Genomic DNA, 20,185 nt, shown 5'->3' on the forward strand with positions numbered 1-20,185 from the left:
GAGATAAGAGCCAAGGCAGATAAAAAAGAGAAAATATTCTTGGCTGGGCAGTGGGATGCACACACTAGGGGAAGGGAGCAGAAATGCTGACAGTATTGAGAAACAGGGACCCCTCTCAGACAAAATGAAACCCTGCAGGGCACGCACAGCAAAGCAAGCACTGAATCCTCTCACACCCCTAGACATTAAGGGAGCCACCTTGCAAAAAATGAAGCTGCATTGTGTCCCTCCCGGGCAAAACAACTGCCAGTATGAAACACAATCTCTGCCCCTTTCTGCCGACAGATTCTTCTTTGATTCCAAAGACGCTGGCAGACAGAAATAGACTCTTCTGTGTCGACTGCCATAAATCGTTGCCAGCCAGCACGCCCTCCTGGCAGCTAAAGTCATCTGCCTCCCTTCCACCCCTCCTCTCTCTCCTCTACTTTTAATGGATCCATATATTCTCAAGTCAGGCTGTGGACACTGATCTGTGCTTGTCAATCCAATTTCTTCTGTTAATTTGCTGCTTGGATGTACGTCCTTGTTTGCTCTATTAGTGTGTACGCTGACTGTTCTCATCGTGCTGGCATGTGTGTTTTATCTCTCTCTCGCTCTCTCTTTTTCTCCCCGTCCTTCTCCGCATTGTTGTGTCCTCAAATTTGTCCCTCCCTCTTACTCCTGCCATCACTTTTATTGCACTTTTCTCAAGAGTCTTCCCGATTTCTGTTTTGTCCAATTTGAAGAATCTGGAATGTACGAAAACCACACCAAAGACACCAACAACTGCAACGAAGGCCTTCTCAGTGATGAAAAGGTAAACTCTATGTTTTATGTTATTCACCTGCTGCATTAAGAACAGCTGACACAGGACACATTGTCTATCATAATGTGAATGTATTCATTTGAAAGTTCATATATTTTATGGGCAAAGAAACTCAGTTTGAAGTTTTTTTAATCAGTAACATTTCTATTCAATGTGCATTTTTTCTATGTGTGTGTGTGTGTGTGTGTGTGTGTGTATGTGTGTGTTGCAGAGAAAGCTTTTCCATGCTATTAAAAGAATCAAGCACGAGGTAGATGAATGCAGAGAAGCAGAGATAGAGACGCACATAGAGTCAGTGCAAGTAGAGGTAGTGTTGCTGCGTTATTAATCCTTGTATTTTTCAAAAATACACTCTTTTTGTAGTGATTCCAGTTCAACACAAACTAAATGCATATTAATTCATAACAATTCCACTGTGACCATTTTTGAAATTGATTATCCATTTGGTCGCACTGAATTCGAGGTCAACCGTAGGATGAATTGGTAATCATTCGTCTTTTCTCTCCGTCTTTCAGAACAGTTTTGACGCCCTGGAGCGAGAAATCAGAGCAGAGTTTCAGAACCTCCATCGTTTCCTGGATGAGGAGGAATGGAAGGACATGGAGCGACTGAGGAGGGAGAGACAGAAACAACTGAAGCAGCTGAAGGAAAGAAAGAAGAAAATAACAGAGCAAGGGAGAGACCTGGATAGAGCAATCACGGTGCTAAACAGCAAACTGGCTGAGGAGAACAGTCCTACACTGCTCAGAGTGAGGAAGCACTTTCACTAAAACATATAAATGAATGAACACAAAGAGACTACATCTGACTGTCACATGAGGTTTGCTTACACTGTAACGAACAAAGTGGTGATGGGGGTGATTTAAATTTGGATCTAGAGTGAGCTCATGTGTGAACGGGGACAGAAGGGGGAGGTGGAGAATAGTTTGGACATTCTGGAAACGTCTTGCACAACAGCAGAGCCACATGTGGGTTATCCAGGGTCATTGTAAGCGTTCCCCTCGGCCTGGGACAAGACTTTACTTACCTTACTCGTGACTTGTCAAAATAACTGTCTATAATTGCCCCTCATGTTTGGTCTCCTTTGAGCTTAGCGCTGCTGGGAAACAATGTGACTGTGCAGGTTTACATCAAAGGGATCCAATCCCAGAGCTGCAGTGCAGCCCTGTTAGCTGTTCTGCCCCTCTTCGTCAGCACTCATTTGATCAATTAAAGACATTGATTGGCTAAACTGTTGACTTTTCTAGTTTTTAAAGTCAAAATCTATTTCTCATTTAAAAGTGAAAGGACAAATGGAAGTCGGCACATTAGTCAAAGGGCAGCATAGGGCAGTCGCTCGCTTTTGGAGTCTGTTGTTGATTTAAATTGATTTAAATTGCTGTGCAACATGCTTTGCTAAAATGTTTCTCTCATTGCAGGAAATCCAAGATCTCATAAAAAGGCAGGTTTTATTAACCGAACTGTTTTTTTCTCCGCTGTTTTCCCCACGTCTCATTATGCATGCTTAACATTTTTGTTCACCAATCCGTCTCCATGATCCTCACCGTGGTGCGTCTACCAGGTTATATTCTACCATTCATCATTCAGTCCTCCCCGCTTCCCATCTTGTCCAAGCAGGTCTCATGTCAGCTTTGTTCCACCAGCAGAGGTGGACACTGAGGTGCGCTCCGGCCAGTTTGTGGGGCCCTTACAGTACAGGATATGGAAGCACATGAAAAGCTGCCTTTACCCAAGTATGTTCTCACGTCATTTTATACAGCACATGCAACACAACAACCAAACTCACCTTACTTACTCTCTATTTGCCGACAGATATTACATCAATGACTATTGACCCTGAGACCGCCCACCCTAATCTGTCCCTGTCCCAGTCCTGCACTTCAGTGTGGTTTGAGGAAGACAAGGACACAAAGCATTGCCAGAAAAACCCACAACGGTTCCACTTTTATTACTGTGTGCTGGGCCATCAGAGCTTCACGACAGGCCAACACTACTGGGAGGTGGAGGTGGGACGTAAGACAGCATGGAGGTTGGGCGTTGCACGACAAGATGTCCCAAGAGGGGAGATGGACGCTACCGGGATGGACGCTACCGGGATCTCCAGTGGCCTCTGGACTCTGGCCCTGATGGGCGGATCTGTCCAAGCTTACACCGACCCAAAGCCCACCAAGGTCAACGTATCGGTCCGACTTGTCCGCGTCGGTGTGTTCTTAGACTGTGAAAAGGAGGAGGTGTCTTTCTATAACGCTGTTACCATGGCGCCAATCTACACCTTTACTATGGGATCGGTGGAGGTTCCTCTGTTCCCTTTTTATAATCCATGTGACACAGATGAAGGCAAGAACACGGGAGCAATTAACATCTTTACCCCTTCACTATGACGAGGGGCTGCAGGGATTTCCAACATAAATTGTTAATTTTATATTAACATAATTATTCTTACATTTAGAGCTGAAGTGATTAGAAAACAATAATTGGTAAGTGTTTAAAATATCAATTAATGGTTAGCAGGAAACACTTTCGAGCAAAAATATTGGCTTTCTTCTGATTTATGTGAATTGTTTGGGTTTGGAAATGTCACAATGTCATGATGGACAAAACAAGCCATTTGAAGATATTACCTTGGATTTGGGGACATTTTTCACAATCTTCTGACATTTTTTAATTGAGTAAATAATTGACAGATTTAATGATAAATAAAATAGTTGTTAGTTGCAGCCCTAACTATATGATGTACTTGCTGAAACAAACAGCAAACAGAGAAAGTCCACATTAAATGATTTTAAAGAAAACACAGAAAACATGGCTGTCACGATAACCACAAATATTTGTATGTGATGTAAAATGTGATGTAAATGTGAATGTGATGTCAAATGTGACGCTTCAATCTTGAGCAGATGTATTTGTAAATCAAATCCCAGGTTGTAATCTGCGGCTGGCCTGGAGCTTCAGGGTCCATAGCAGGCGTTGACAGCATTATGATGTTACCTTTGGCCTGTTTATGAATATCTCTGTCGTGCTTGCTTCGCTATGATGTGTCCTGCCAATGTTATGGAAGCTGTTAATTAATAGTGGGACGCGGGGGCCTGAGGGGTGACAATGTGGCGCGTCACATACATGATGGCTGTCATCGAGTGAGACGACTGACTGAGAAAACAATAGACAGCTCCGAGACAGAACCGTCCATCTGCCAGTTTGTTGTTTGGAGAATAGGAAATCAGAGACAACAGGACGGATGTCATAATCACTTGTTTATTCTTAGTATTCCTTTAGACATGAAATAAAGAAAAAAAAACGATTTCCTTTAAAAAACATCTGTGTGAAGTGTTGTGCAAAAAGGGAGTACAGAGAGAACATGTGGGATGTCACACCACACCCAGGCCGGATCAGCAGAAGTAAACAGAGAAGATCGGGGCAGAGACAATTCACGTAGTGCAAGAAGTGCCAGTGGTATTAACAGTAGCGGTGACTTTATTAGTGGGTTATCAGAGGTGGGTACGACACCAGAATCCCCCTGGAACCAGTTCGATGTAATAACTCCAATCCCACTAGACTGAGCCTTCTTAAAGATGCTGGTAACGTGTAAACCAAAGGCTTGTCCTGCCCACCACACACTGTCTGCCTCTCTCACATCCCTACTCACTCTGGAGTGGTATTACAACCACTGACAATATACAGCAGAGGTGGTGCATGGAAATGTCTACCATCAACATAACCCTGGGGGCCACCCACACAAAGCTTTGTCATTCATCTGCTGCTCTCATGACTTCACTCGTGTACTCCTAACTGTGCCACAGACTTGATAAATGTAATGGAAAACACCCTCACTTACAAATAAGAGCACACTCAGCACTCCTAATGCTACCCAGAGTCATCTGGAAAACCTCAAAGTCAGACACAACTTTCACTACAATCTGTCACATATCTCCTACACATTAGCACATCACAGGGCCAGTCAGTGGTACCACCTTGTTCAGTCAGGTGTGCGAACAGCTTTCTTGAATACCCTTCCTATTAAGAAAAAGGTGCCATTAGGAGTGTCTGCAAATGACAGAATACAGGCCAACTATCCAGTATACATTTTAGGCACTAAACAAAGACAAGAACCACTGAAATATCTCAAAGTTACAATATATATTTACAATATGTTGTGGCTTTAAACATTGACACTCACGACTTAAACACAGCACTTGTTTTCTTCACGTTGAAAGACGAAGTAAGCAGGCACATGAATACCTCACAACAGACGGATGAGCACACATAACGTACAGTTGTGTCATTCTGTACAAACTGCCTATGCATAGATTCAACACGCACAAACACTCGGCCGTAAATCATCACAGTCATACGTGCGTCATAGGCACAAACGCTGAAAACGGAAGGGAAAAAAAACAAAAAACACAATGATGGCAACATTAAAACATTACTCCTCTGGTCACACACACACACACACCTTTTGGACAATAAAAGCCTGTTTTCATGTTGTGGGCATGCTGCAGTCAGTGCTTTAAGTGGCATAGGTTAAACATTTTAATATAATATGTAAATACTGTGAGAGAAGCTGTATGCTGTGAGTATTGTCAGGTTGGAATGGCAATAAATGCAGATAATTGATCTCAAAAGATCGAATAAAGTCTTTTAATAAAGTATTTTTACAATATTTGGTTCTTAAATTAGTTTAAGACATTAGTGAATATTAGTGGATATAGTACTGTATGTGTATATATTTGATATTCTGGATTTAAGGTTGGTGAGAAATTTAGATGAGTTTTCTTCTTTATTGTATGTAAGTATAATACAATAACCATTCTATACACTAGAAACATTCAGCTTTAAGGGGGTTAAACCGGCGTACACATGCAATATTTACAAGGCTGGAATGTGTGTGTCTGTGTGTGTATATGTGTGTGTGAAGAAAATTGCCTCAACTGGTTTGTGGTTTTTCAGAGATCCAAGCTAGTAATGAGGCATATCCAGTTTTTTTTATGTTGTGTAATACATCTGACCATCTGATACCGTTTGTCCACTCAACACCGAAGCCCCTCAATTTGATCTTTTTTTTTTGGTTTGTTTCAGTTTATATATTATATTAATTTATCTTCGTATCAAATCTGACATCTAAACACATCTGCATATCATATAGCTTTTTTAAAACGCTGATGCTGTTTTGTAAGAAAACTCTATTTTAAGACAGCAGAGCAACCAAGAAAGGCCAGTTGGTTGTAGATGGATCTACCTCTCACAATATTCAATCATTTGATTGAGTGTTCTCAGCTGTCATTTTCTGCTTCTCTTAAAAATGCGTTTTGTAGATTTCAGTGCACCGAACCTGAACTGTCATTGGTTTGCCAGTGGTCAGTGAAAACATGAGGTAGAGACGTGCATCTTGTCACACTAAAATGTATCTGCACACCTCTGTTCCATACAAGAGTTTCAACTAAGACTGATTTGTGTTGATCCACAGTGATGACGTCGTGGTATTGGTAAAGACCTCACTGCAGTATTTTAGAGCCATTTAAGATGCAAGGCATTAATGTTTACGTTTTTGACAAATTCCAGAGGGCCAAAGACACCGAAAACGTCAGAGGAAATATCTACTTTGAACACGAAATCATGATCCTAATCTCTGTCGAAGCCCGCGTACAAGTTGAGAATGATGCCCAGCAAAGGAAAGGAGAGGAAGGAGGTAGGAGAGAAGGGGGAAGGATCATTGAAGGAAAGACGGACAAAGGAACAAGGGAATAAGAAGGAAGAACGGAGGGATAATGAAAGGATGTAAGCAGTTGCTGCTGGCATCAGCTTGCTATTAAACTGAAGAAATATTGTGTTTTTTATCGAGCCGCGGGGAAATCCAGATCAAAGGCAGTAAAGTGGTTGATCCAGACTTGAGGGATCAGTCCGCAAAACACATTTAATCATCTGAGATATCCAGTGGGAGTCTGAATCTAAATCTCAGAGCCTATAAATAGTAGGGTCAGTATTATAAGTATGTGTTCTTGTGTGGGTAAAGTCACACAAAACAAATCTTTTTTTCGATATGTGAGAACGTATTGCAGATGTTACCGAAGCCGGAGGACCGGCACAAGCGCATAACATCCATACTTCAGCTATGTACAGTGTGTAATCAAGAGGGCTTTCATTTCCATTTTGATGATGTCCAATCAAAAGTGTCATCACACATTGCTTTGAGATGACGTTGGCTCAAAAATTGCATGCATTTAGTCTGTTCTATGCACATGCTGATAGAGGAACAAGCGCTTTAGATGGTAGTTAGGGTCAAATAAGGAATCTGAGTATATTCCCGTTTTAAAGAAATGTTGTAAACCTTTCTGGCTACCTCATTATCTTATCAAATACCGAATGTGGAGGGTTTTTTGTAAACATTTTGCAAAGGAATTAATTTGCAAAATCAACAAGCCGCATTTGTTACGTGAACTTTTTCGAATCAGAGAGTCTCAAAGGTTATGTGTTTGTTGGTGAGCGTGATAGTGTTATCAAAGTATTACCGTGTTCAGGCATTAGACATGTTAAATCAAAGTCTTTGCCACAGTTTCAGTGGTTTTCTTCATTATTAGGTGGGGGGGGTTTTCGATTGTCAACAGATCTCTGGGGCTTTCCTCTGGTTTTTTGCAGGGGCAGTTCTCAAGTGGTGGTGGTTGAATCCTCAGCCACGGTGTCGTCTTTGCTAGCCTCCAGCGTGGCACCACTAGATTTTTGCTCCGCTTCAGGGGTCTTAGGGGGAGCTGCTTTTGGAGCGCCGACAGTATCAGCGTGATCTGGGCTTGGTTTGGAATCCGGGCCCGGCTCAGGTGTACCGTTGGTAATGGGCTCCGGTGTGGTTGGTTTGGGGGACTCGGCTTTGGGCGTCAGAGCGCTCTTACTTTCCGGTGTGGGAGTGGTGGCTTTAGGAGTAGCTGGTTTCGGCTCTGGGCTTGGGCTGGGTGCAGGCTTTGGATCAGCTGGACTCAGACCAGCCTTGGGCTCAGGGCTCGAGGCTGGGCTGAGTTTAACATCTGCTGGTTTGGGCACGTCCAACTGTGCTTCCACTGGCTGATCGGGGGTTTTCTTGGTCTCGGGTGCAGGGCAGGCTTTAGGTTTAGCTACTGGACTGGACTTAATTTCCGTAGCTGGAGGAGTGCTTGGCTTGAACTCAGCAGCGGCAGGCGGCGGACTTGGTTTGGTTTCAGAGGCAACAGAGATGCTTACGGCCACAGAGTCAAGGTTTTGATCAGCGGCATCAGTGTCAGTGTCTAGTGGGAGGGCGGTGTTAAAGCCAACGCCAGAGTCACTGGTGTCTAGGTTACCGACCCCAATCTCTTTCGAGGAAACCTCCAGACCCTGAGTCAAACAAACAACAAGGTATGGCGTGTTCATTTGTATAGCGCCAACAAGAAGACAATTCAAAGTGCTTTCCAGAAGACATAAAAACATGTTGAGACAAAGTAAATCAGACACACAAGGCAATAGAAAGGGAGCATATATATAGGATTTCAAAAGTGTAAACAAAACTGACGGTAATAATAACCAAAAATTGAATTAAACAGGAGAATAAAGCTTACAGCTCAGCGACAGTGCAGTGCAAGAATGAATAGTTCCAAATCAAATTAAATAAGAGGCAGTGGCAAACAGAAAGGTTTGAGGTCTTATTTAAAAGAAGTGAGATTTGGAGCAAATCTCAGGTCTTCTGGGAGTTTGTTCCGCATATGTGGTGAACAAAAACTGTTCCCCCGTTATAGTTTTGACTCAGGGGACAGTAAGCAGGCCAGTCCCAGAAGACCTGAGCGGTCTGGAGGGATCATCACATAGCAGCAGATCAAAAATATAGGTTTGGACCTAAACCATTCAGTGCTTTATAAACCAAGAGTAATATTATGAAATCAATTATTTGTTACACAGGAGGCCACTGCAAAGATCTGAGACCTGGACTGATGCGATCCACTTTCTTGATCTTAGTGAGGACTCTAGCAGCAGCGTTCTGAATAAGCTGCAGCTGCCTGAACGCAGAAAACAGTATAAAATGGAGACATTATTAAAACCTCTCAAAGACTCAGTTTTAAGAAAGAAATATGACGTATCCTTACTTTAATATCCACCTCAGTGCTCTGAGATTTCTCTGTATTGTCTGCCTGGGAGTGCTTGGAGTCATCACTGAGCTTGGTGATGTTCTTGACCACCTTTGAAGATGCACACAGACAAACATTCAACATATCATTCATAATATCAGGATACATGTCATCATCATCATCTTCACATTTTAATTTGCATATTTGTCCCTCCAACCTGTCTAAAGGCGTCTCCTTCATCCTCTTTGCCAGAATCCTGGGCAACCTTCTTCAGAGCAGCGGCCCTCTTGGCCCTCTTCTTCACTTTGAAGAGGCAGGACAGCAGACAAACCAGCAGGAGGAAGACCAGCAGACCCAACATGGCAATAATGGCCACATACAGTGACTCCAGCTTGTAGGCTGCATGGAGGAATGGCGGGAAAGGTATATAAAGTGAATCAGAGAAGTTATTTTATATGGCGTTCTCCGAAAAGAGAAAAGTTGTCAGCGAGACCAGAGAGACCAGTCTTTAAGAATGATTAGACTCTTATAGGTTCATTCTTCCCACAGGCAGTTTAAAACCAGTGTGTTTCAAATGTTCAGAGACCGTGGCGATAATTAAAAGCGGCAATGTGAAGCGCCACTACGAGACAAAGCACGCGTCTTTTGTGTAAACGTACCCACTCGCATCTGAAATGAAGTCACAGCTAATAAACAATCTAAGAGCCCAATATGATCAGAATCCTAACATGTTAATTCACTTCCCAACTATGATGCTAACAGAGGAATAGAGCTGAAACGAGTGGTTTCAATAACCATAGATAAAGTCCCTGCACACAAATTTATCTTATTAGAAGATGAGAAGAATATAATATCGTGGTTTTCTTGGCTGACATCACGTCACACCTGAATGAACTGAATCAATTCAATTGAAGGTTCTTGATTTGATTTGACAGTCAGTTGTTGACTACATACAGACGTTAATACAACTGTTGGCTAACTCAATATATATGGCACTAAATCATTGCGCAAGTTAGACATTATTGTGATGTTCAGAACCTTTACATGAGAAAGTTCTCTCGAACTGGACCTCGTTGAACTTTAATTGAATACTTGGATTATACTTGGAATACATTGATGTAAACCATCCCCATCCTTACGTTGTAGTACCAGGTGGATGCTGGACACAGTGAACCCCAGTATGTCAGTAATTTTGAACTCGCCCACATCTGTACCCTTGACCGATTCCAGATAAACCCATGAACCATCCAAAATGAGACGGTCCTCCAGACCCAGGTCGGTTAGGGCCTAGAAAAGACAAGACAACATACACTCAACTTTAAAAGAAGGAACAGCAAAGATACATATAAAAGTAACAAATGATGCAATGGAGAAAATGACGTGAACACCAACTACATTCAACTTTGAAGTTAACTTAAAGGCACACACTGGGAAAAGTCATCCTGGATTTGTCAGACATCAAATAGGTCAGGCTTTAGGCACTCGCACTTTCAGTCTTAGTGGTCATTGTGTTACACGAGGTGGCCCACAGCTATACAACACTGCAGGAAACCCTGGCAGAAGTCGTGTTGATAAATATGAAACCTATTAGGAACTGGCTATATTCTATGTTCACATGCAAAAGCATGAACTTGTATGTTTTATCATATATATACAGTGCATGATTCTTAACCACAACAGCGGTGGGGCGAAAAATAAATCAGTTACACTCGTAAATTCCCCCTTGTCCAGCAGCAGATGGGGCGTGGGGTCTTTCTCCGGGCTGTAGTAGAGATGGACCAAGGAGCTGTTGAGTATCAGGTTGATCTTCAGTGTTTTACCGAATGGCAAGGTCACAAAGTTGTGGTGCTCTGCGACACAGACAGACAGAGAAGGGAGGACGTACAATAAATACATCACAGCACTGTTTACAGGCCCATCATCTAAAATGCATTAGCCTGCTAGAGCCCATTAACGTGTGTGTCTTTAAAAAGCCATTATGCCGACAACGAGTGGCGTAATAACTAGAAAGGAAACAACAACAACAACAAGAACAGCATCCTGATGGAAGGCGCCGGCCGTTTAAAACAGGTCAAGCAGGGAAAAAGATACGCGTCTTCATTTGTGCTCTCACCTTTGACGTTGAGACACTCTTTCTTTTGGATATCACCTTCAGCATCCCTGACAGTGTAGCTCCCTTCGTCTGCACCCGTGACAGTCCTGAGGGTGACGTAGCGCTCGTTGATGCTGATTCGACCCTGGTACCCGTCCCTGGACATCCCTGTACTGGTCAGCAGCACCAGAGCAGGTCTGCAGCAGGAGAAAGTCATAGAAGATGAACTCTCCTTAACCTTTGTCGGTAAGGCTGAGACACGCTGTCGCAGTGCATGCACATCATGATTGGAAAAGGCCATCACAGATTCTCTTGGGGTAAAATGTCAGTGTCATTTTGCTGACTCTACCTAGATGTCTGGTTGGCCTCCACAGCACTGGGCCTGTACTCCAGGGTGATGGGAGGAGTCACCCCTAACAGCGGAACATGGTAGTTGTCTCCATATTTAATGATCTGCTCGTTGGAGCAATCTAGAAGGGAAAAGCAGGGTGGTTAACAGTTTGTTCTTGAGTAAATGGAAGCAACACGGTTATTTAAAGAGGAAAATAAATCGCATTCAAGTTGAAAAGGGGTGAAGGAAGAGAGAGTATATTTGCTTCAAGTGAAGGAAGAAGTTCAGTTGAAGAGCGAGAAAGGACATATCGGAGTGAAGAAGAGGGAATGGCTGAACAGATGTGGCAAAAACGGGGACAGAGTGTAGAGAAAAGAGCAGTGATCCAAAAATATCAAGGCAGCTGAAATTATAGGAATCCAAACCAAATCGTGGGAAAGTCAGCAAAGACAAGATAAAGACAGGAAAACAGCGGGGAGGGAAGGAGAGGGGAGTGGGTTGGTGGTTAAAGAGCTGCATAATTACTGCCTGGCAGCTCCGGCATGCTCTAACACTCTGAGGACACGCACGCGCGCGCACACACACACACACACACACACACACACACACACACACACACACTTCATCAACTCACAACACATTACTCCCGCCAAATGGCACATCTTTCACATATTGCTACGCTACAGTCTCCTTTATCCACGCTGGGTTTGAGCCCACTCCCTCCTTCTCTCATGTTTGTATGTGTGTCCAATCTCATCAGAGTCAACGCTCTGAGGACAAACAGGATGTGCAACTGAGAGGTTTACTTGGCTGCTGACTCCATGATTAAAGCAGGAGAGAAGACAGCGCCTACACGACCACGACTCTGACTCCAGATTAGATATTAGAGGCTTATTCTTCATCCTGGTGTTGAGGTTGTCATCCAGTATTTTAGATACTCTACTTGAATAAAAGTAACGATACTCCAATGTCAACACACTCCAATATGAGTAAAAGTCCAGCATTGAGAGAGCATTGAAGTATTTTCAGTAAAATGTACTTTAAGAATCAAAAGTATACAATGCAGAAAACAGCCCCCTCTGAGTGCTATCGTATTAAATATCATATGAATGTATCAATAAATGTGTGCATTAATGTGTAAGTAGCATAATACTGTAGGTAGTTTCATCAAATTGCGTCATACTTCATAAGATCGTCATGTGTTTTGTCAGTAAAAACGACAAAATAACAATTAATTTAGCTGTTAAAGAAATGTATTGTACTTGAGTACACGTATTAAGTTACATCCCCCCACTGAAGCCACACATTTATTAGACATGCTGCCATTTGAAACTGGAGCTGAAATGATAGACGATTAATGCATCAGTCCATTGATAATTAAATATTCTTTCAAGTCATTTTTCTAGCAAAAATGCCAGAATTCACAGGTTGCATCTTCTTACAGGTAATTCTTTGCTGTGTTCTTTAGTCCTTTATGAAAGGGAGCTTAATATACTTTTTGGTTTTGGACCAGACAAACCAATAATTGAATTAAAAAAAAAACTCTCCTCAAATTTGTTATGGACATTTCTCCCTGTTTTGTGACGTCTTATTGACTCAACACTTAATTGATTTGATAAATGAAGATGAACTGTAGAGTAATCGATAATGGAAATAATCGTCAGGTGGAGCCCTATTTGAAACTCATCGATGACTTGGTCGAACCATCGATGACTGGTTGAAGAAGTTTGGTTGATGGGATGATTTATAAAATGAAAATAATTCCTGAATTAAACACTACTTATTTTTTTGCTTTGCAAAGTTTCCAGCAAAGCAAAAAACTAAAATGATTTTTTTGGATTAAAATGATATGTTGCTGGTCTCTATTGTATTGACAGTGCATGCATATTTGTATTAATGGATATAAACACTCATTCTTGATGACATCATCTATTTAGTTTCAAAGATGAGGTCATCCAAAAGGATCTGGTACTAAAATGAATTTGAATTTTATGAATTTGAGTCTTCCATCAGATTTTAAATTGGAGCTTTGAATTGAAATCCCAGGTCTGCCTGTGCGAGTGAAACATGTCAGTTGAGGCTATGCTTCGTTACCATGCCTCATGTAATGTACGCTCATTTTATCCCGTACCTCGGACTATAAGCTTCAGCCGTACGATGTCCTCTGGATTCTCTAGATCCTTCACGGTGTACACGCCCTCGTCTCCCTCGCCCACAGCGTCTATAATGAGGTGGCTGAGGTGGTGGTTGAGTTTGGCCCGACTGTGGACCACGATGCCGCCCCGCAACAGGAACACATCGCCCGACCGCGGAACAGACCTGTTCCGAAACGTCACCTCGAAAGAGAGTGAGGGCAGCATGATGTGGAAATCCTCCCCGTGGAACAAGGTCATGGCGGGGTCCTCATCTGGAAATGATGATGGCCAAGGAACGATGGAGGAGGTGACAAACACACGAGAGGGCATGGAAAGTTCGTGAATTTATGATTGATGAATGACACACTTAGAAATGTACGCACTGGTTCACTGAGTCTTACATTTCACAGGCGCAGAAAGAGCTGTAAAATACAAATCAAAACAGATGTTATGACTTTTTTATCATCAGTTAAATTAAATACAGTGTCAGAGTCCTTTTATTCTCGATTAAAATACAGCAGTACTTTTGTTTTCTACACTTGTTCTCACATGCTCTTCTGGATTACTTCACTGCGGCCTATTATCCAGCACATTCAAATTTAACTATTTGAAATTGAACTATTTAATAAAACAGTGCATCCTGAGCAATTGATACAGTGTATTATAATCAGACATTAGTGGAAAAACACACTATTTCCAGATTTCCAGATCACCACTAGAGGGAACATCATCACACATGTTTCTTAACATACCTGTGGTGAGCAGAACGCTGAATGCGATCACACTGACTGTCGCCATCCTGACTGATTGTTTTGTGCCTAGAGAGGGAAAAGGAAGATGTGTGTGTGTGTGTTAAAAGAGAGTTGCTTATTCACAGTGTCACTGGTGTCTGACATCATTCCTGGATCTATGATGAATAGGGGTGCAACGGTTCACAAAATCCACGGTTGGGTTCGGTACGATACAGTGGAGCCACGGTTCGGTACGTTTCGGTACAGTAGAAAACTATAAATGCAGAGAAATGTACTTGATTTTAAAATATATTTATTCATTACAACTAACATCAAAGTTATTCTTTGACTTTGAACAATGATGGAACTATACCTGAGTGACTCATCTTCTGGGGTGTCTTCTTAGCAACACATAAGCATAAAAAACAAAAACTGCTCTTTAATGTTGTGTAGTATTGTTACTTACATCTTGCTTACATCTTGTATTGTTACTTACATCTTGCAAAAGACATTTTTAATCTTAATGGGACTACCTTGTTAAATAAAGGTTTTAAAAAAAAAAAAAAAAAAAAAAATAATCTTTTTTTCTTTTTTTATTCAAACGTATTCGGTTCGTCATGCGTACCGAACCGTGAGCCTCGTACCGAACGGTTCAATACGAATACGCGTCCCTTTACACCCCTAATGATGAAGCATTCACTGAGGCACAGTGAACTTCACACTCCTGTAGAAAATTGAAAGTGTGCTTCTTGGTTTCATTTTTTTGCTTTGCATTCTTCGGATTTGCTTTTAACTGGAAGGGGCATTTTGTCTTTGTACGAGATTTTGGAATATTGTTCATTTAAATATTGGCTGAAAATTCAATCACAACCTTCTGGTTCAAATCATACATGCAGGTCACACTCAAATTGTACTCAATTGTTCTTTGAATCTGGGACGATCATATGATGGTATTGGACTGACATATAAGCACAAACACTCACACACACACCATCCCAACAGCTGCAATAGGTTTACTGTCAAGAGAAAAACTAACATCAGTAACAGAAAAGCGACTGCAGCCAATAAAGAACACATTGACACATTATTCTGAAGTGCTTCCTCATTCAGAGGTGTCACTGGCAGTATTCTGTATAACATATTCCTCACAGTATAAATCTCTTTGCTGCAGTGACTCAAAAACCTCTTCTGCAGCATAGACTACACTGTTGCTTAAAAAGTTCTTCAGGAGACATCCAGAACAGAAAGGGGGAACGTTCCAAAACATCATTTCCACAAGCAGGTGTTTTTTTTTTTTTTGCAGAATCCTGATTAATTGCAGCCCTGAGTGGTATATTGATGATGTGAACGGCTCTCTTCTGCGCTCAGACATCACAGCGAACGCATCAAGGGGTTTGGAGCAAAAAAACTTTCCTGCGGTTTTCATTTACAAAGCCCAGGAGGGGAGCAGGAGGAAACACCTGCAGTGCTCACAGTCAAACAGTGCAGCGGCGGAACAGCATGCAGCCGTGGTTATCTATATGCCACAAAATTGTCCTCACGATGTGAAAATATACAGCCTCATAATTAAATGAATATGCTTTATTATTCATACATTGCCTTTCTTTTGTCGTTTCCTGTACATGTTCCTTCAAGGGGATTGGATTAAGAAATCCATTAGGCTATCGAATCACACTAAAAATGGAAAAGAAAACCTCCCTGGAGAGAATCTTGCCGTCCCTGTAAATTAAATTGATCTGCCATTGCCTGGAGGTTATTTTTGGACTTCAGACAATAAAAAAAAAAAAAAAACAGCCCGTGGTGAGACTTTTGTTGAGAAAACCAATGTCAGTGTCGTGATAACGTAATAGCATACTTGAACTCAATTTAAAACCGGGGTCATGAGTAATTTTATGAGTCAAAGTTAATGTTGTTAAAAGGCCTTAAGAAATGGCATTTATGTCTTAAAGAGGCCCTTCCCTTTAAGTGTATGTGCATGTTTATCGGGGCTACCTGGCTGTGGATCACTGGCACAGATTGTCTGTTGATTATGTGCCTGATTTTAAACACAGAATAATTAATGAATCTTGAGATTATTAAATTCATGGGGGTTTGAGCGACGACTCGGCTGAGTTCCCAACAGGAAATGTCCAGAACGAGAAGCGCTGCAGCGAGAACACATTTCCTACACCTCATTATGACGGTTATGGAGAAGAAACATGATTAATTGCAACACTGAGGGGGGGGGGGGGGGGGGGGGGGCCTTCTGCTGAGGCGTCTGAGGCAACACATCAAGAGAGTTCGTGCAAAAGACATTTTGCTGCGGTTTTCATTTACATAGCCCAGGAGGGGACTTGGAGGGAACACCTGCAGTGCTCACAGCCTCACTTTGCAGCAGCTAATAAACATGCAGTGAAGTTTAAAGTGTCTCATGGAGACATCCCATTCCTGCTGGACATGACGAAGCATTTTGCCGTCTTCACGCTGTGTACGAGTCAATGTTCGCACTTTCTGTGTGTCTGCCTTTGTGCGTGCTTAATCTGAACATATTTCAAAAGAGCAGCAGCAGAGAGGACATTTTCTCTCATTGTTTAGCGGAAATGATTCACCATTTCACTGCGTTCTAACCTGACAAACAAAGTTGCTGATTCACAGAAGGCCTTGTACAGCCCTTTTGCACTACGTCTGCCAAGTCTGCTACATCTGCACACCACACAGCGCCCAAGAGCCCACTGATTTTATTGTTTTTGAAACAAAATATGGCACAAAGCTGCGTCACACAGAACAAACAAACCTTTAGGTGTCCTCTGCGACAGTCATCTGTGTAACTCAAATTACACTGCACTTGTATTACTTCAGTCCCCATCATTGTTTCGGGAACTGTTTTGCTTTCTTCTCTGGGTTTCGACACTCATGTGAGGCCGCTGTATCAGGGACTGCACATTACTTCCAGCTATAAAACGGACTGTTGACCCCTGTAGCCGGCCGCATTTAATTAATGCAGCAATCTGAGATGTAGGTTGGCTCCGAAGAAGGAGAGAAGTGAACCGTGTCCATCTGTTTGTCACAGCAGTCGGCACCGCAGCCAATCTGGTGTTTCTACACAAGATCTGTGGCTCAAAAAAGCTAAAAGCCTCTCCTTCATTTCTGTGTGATTTGGTGCATTTGAGGCCAGAGCTAAGACTACGAGGGCCGCCTGACTGAGCACAAACATGCAAGCACATGACAACACATGCAATAAGCTATATTATAACTGGCTTATTCACACACTGCCCTCTGGGCTGTAAACCATGGTCACAGACGAGTATGCCATCGGCTATCTTTCCATGACTTTCCCTCCCTTCATTTAGCGTCACTCAGTCTTCATTTTACCATACTTGACTCTCAACTTTCGTCCTTTCTTTCTTCCATTTTCTCACCTCAGGCACCATTCTAATGATTCATCTCAAAGTGTTACTTTCTGCCACCATTACGACCTTGTCCAAGCCTCCCTTAACTTTCTATGCCTCTGTTTGACAGCTTCATACCATCTCTCCCTTTCTTTCCATCACATTTGGTCTTCTCGGTATGGATCCTCACAACCCGAACGCTACGCTGCCGATCTCGGGGCATCTCTCTCATTTCCTCTTGTTCTCTCTGGATCTCTCTCTCTATTTTATCATGTCTCTTTCATCCTCTCCTCCTCCTTATATTATATCATCCAAGCCAGTGCATCCCACTCTGAAATCAAAGCCTGTGCCTGTGTTCAAACTCCCTACCTACTGGAAGGACAGACAAGTCTTTGTACGAAGAGGCGGAAATGCCTTCAATGACTGCAGATGTGGGGACCCTACAAAGCCACCTCTGTCTTTACCCTTCATCATTTGTTTCCTTTTTCTTTGCACAAGTGATGAGGAGAAACAGCTCTACGTGACGATGAGGAGGCATGCTAGAAGTGAGCTCAAACACACATTTACAGGCACACAGATGCACATACTGCACCCTCCTCTAACAGCAGGAGACATTTATAAATTATGAGGCATCAAAAGGGGGGGGGGGGTTGCTGCACCAAGAGACACATGTGGAAAATGGCAGGAAGTTTACTTCAAATGCACCACTTTCAAACAAATATGGAGTTTCCCTTTGCTGACATGAGATGCATTCAAAATTCTAAAACTTTTCCCACTCTGATGATCCCAAATGTCCAACCTGGTACCCTCTGCATCACCACAACACACGTCACATTTCAGATCAGCACAGCAGGAAGAAATGATGCAGGGAGAAATCAAAACATGTCATTTCTAAACGCTTATCTTGGAGAGAGAGCCTGTTGCATGGCAACCTATTTTCCTCCGAAGCCGGCTGCAGTGAACTAAAGGCAAAGACGGGTTTCTACCGTATTGCTTGCACCTGTCAGATTAATTAAACTCAGTGGACATGAGGGAGGAGCAGGCAGAGGGGTGGTGGAGCTGTGTACAGCATTGAGAAATCCACAAGGACAAGAGCACGGGAGATGTAGAATGTGTTAAAAGATGAGATTATCACAGAGCCATTGCTCTCGTGTGCTTCGGCCTGCATGCGGCCCTGGTCACAGTATGAGCAGCGCACTGCAGGCAGAGGCATCACAGCCTTCAGGCTGGAGCATCCTCTCAGGTAATGGATGCTGTTAAGTGTTGAATGTGCAGAACATATCGACTGACCATAAAACTTCCTTAAATGAAGAGAAGGCAGCCTTGGGAGAAGAAGATAAGACTATAAAATAGAATAATTAGGCAAATTTTCCTGTGATAACAGTAATAATGGTAGTCATGATAATAAAAGTTACATTTGTTCCTTCTATGTTTAAGGTCGACTAATGACTGGCATATACTTAACCTGTATGTTTTAATGTAAGCCGATTGCATAAACGGTTACATGACATCTTGCATCCTACAAAATAAATATGCATTATGTTGAATCTCAGGAGGCTGAAAAATGAAATGGAATTCACCTAAAATATCCAATGATGGCGAATCCGGATCCATCCCCGGACCGTTCAGCCGGTTTACACGGTGACGGGATGAACATATATATCTATACTTGACATCATTGACAATATAATGTCTAGTTGGTGACAAACCTCACAGATTTAGGTCTGACCAGTCACCTCCGGGCCGGGAATTGCCGAGAAGCGCATCAACCAAAAAACCTGCAGAATTTAACCCGTCACACACCCGTCAGATTTAGGAAACACACCCACACATGCACGTTATGGGAGGAAAACCTCCGCTCTGCAGCTCACCTACCTTTCACTGGCCGGTCGCAGCAGCGTGCAGTCGGTGGAGATGTCGGGATGATTTCAGAGGTGGGAATCTGTGTGAACGTTGCCAGTTTTCTTCCTCCCTTCCAACCTCGCGCCCCTGAAGAGCAGCACTTCACGACTCGGGCTCAACATTTGGTTCAGAATATGTCTCTCTCTCTCTCGCTCTCTCGCTCTCTCTCTCTCTCGCTCTCTCGCTCTCTCTCTCTCTCGGAGACACTCGACTCGTGTCGGTAAACATCGGCCACCCTTCGCCCCCCTGAGCAGAAAGCTATGAGTCACTAAAAAAAAATGAAGCCCAGACATAATGGCCAAAGAGGATGATGATGTGATGGGATTAGATTTGTATTAAAAATACATGGATGCCTTGCTTCCCACATCATTTATTTTACCAATGTTCCAGAAACAAGAGCAGCGTTGATTGGCCTGAAAAAAAACGATTTCATGTAATTCAGCCAATAAAATACCACAAATAAAATACTAAAATCTGCACATTTCAACCAAAAGTCGTAACTTTTTTCACCGTTCAATCTTGAAATACAAACACTTCAGATACGTTGGAAGATTCTCATCTGTTCAGTACAGCCCACTCATCAAGATCTCTTGAAAAACAAAAAAGAAATGGGCCTTTTTTATTTTAAGCTTGAAAGTTCACTCTTGAGCTTTGAAATGGTCCGTGTACCTCGTGTTTCTGACGCTTTTAACCAAATCGTCTGAGCGACACATCGAAGCCTAAACAATACAGGTACAAGGCTGCATAATGAAATACCA

General features: G+C 42.5%; 2 protein-coding genes across 7 annotated transcripts; one reads left to right on the forward strand and one right to left on the reverse strand.

Annotated features, from left to right (window-relative positions):
- Positions 1-438: 438 nt before the first annotated feature.
- On the forward strand, positions 439-7,411 carry LOC306782161 (zinc-binding protein A33). 6 transcript variants are annotated; one of them, XM_079275385.1, is made up of 7 exons: positions 439-515; positions 726-796; positions 1,017-1,112; positions 1,321-1,554; positions 2,224-2,246; positions 2,423-2,538; positions 2,618-7,411. In XM_079275385.1, exons 2-7 carry the CDS (start codon positions 734-736, stop codon positions 3,184-3,186), a joined length of 1,101 nt encoding a protein of 366 aa, XP_079131511.1. In that variant the 5' UTR covers positions 439-515; positions 726-733; the 3' UTR covers positions 3,187-7,411. The 6 variants fall into 6 exon arrangements, with proteins under 6 accessions (XP_079131511.1, XP_079131514.1, XP_079131512.1 ...); XM_079275386.1 differs by having other exon boundaries at positions 440-472; XM_079275388.1 differs by lacking the exon at positions 1,017-1,112.
- On the reverse strand, positions 4,044-19,524 carry LOC306782160 (uncharacterized protein). Its single transcript, XM_079275383.1, has 11 exons — positions 19,401-19,524; positions 14,179-14,244; positions 13,828-13,848; positions 13,423-13,698; positions 11,310-11,430; positions 10,982-11,157; positions 10,576-10,718; positions 10,008-10,155; positions 9,086-9,267; positions 8,887-8,979; positions 4,044-8,143 (listed from the first exon to the last, which is right to left on the reverse strand). Exons 2-11 carry the CDS (start codon positions 14,222-14,224, stop codon positions 7,448-7,450), a joined length of 1,902 nt encoding a protein of 633 aa, XP_079131509.1. The 5' UTR covers positions 14,225-14,244; positions 19,401-19,524; the 3' UTR covers positions 4,044-7,447.
- Between the last annotated feature and the right edge of the window lie 661 nt (positions 19,525-20,185).

The sequence above is a fragment of the Melanostigma gelatinosum genome, assembly GCF_949748355.1.
Source record: "Melanostigma gelatinosum genome assembly, chromosome: 9".
Lineage (NCBI taxonomy): Eukaryota > Metazoa > Chordata > Actinopteri > Perciformes > Zoarcidae > Melanostigma > Melanostigma gelatinosum.

Excerpts from the sequence above, each read along its gene's own strand:
- LOC306782161 (XM_079275385.1), top strand. The coding sequence starts at position 734 with ATGTACGAAAACCACACCAAAGACACCAACAACTGCAACGAAGGCCTT. Across the intron at positions 797-1,016 it reads GCCTTCTCAGTGATGAAAAG|AGAAAGCTTTTCCATGCTAT; the intron begins GTAAACTCTATG and ends TGTGTGTTGCAG. Across the intron at positions 1,113-1,320 it reads TAGAGTCAGTGCAAGTAGAG|AACAGTTTTGACGCCCTGGA; the intron begins GTAGTGTTGCTG and ends TCCGTCTTTCAG.
- LOC306782160 (XM_079275383.1), bottom strand. The coding sequence starts at position 14,224 with ATGGCGACAGTCAGTGTGATCGCATTCAGCGTTCTGCTCACCACAG. Across the intron at positions 10,719-10,981 it reads AGAGTGTCTCAACGTCAAAG|AGCACCACAACTTTGTGACC; the intron begins GTGAGAGCACAA and ends TCTGTGTCGCAG. Across the intron at positions 9,268-10,007 it reads CATCCACCTGGTACTACAAC|CCTACAAGCTGGAGTCACTG; the intron begins GTAAGGATGGGG and ends TCCTCCATGCAG.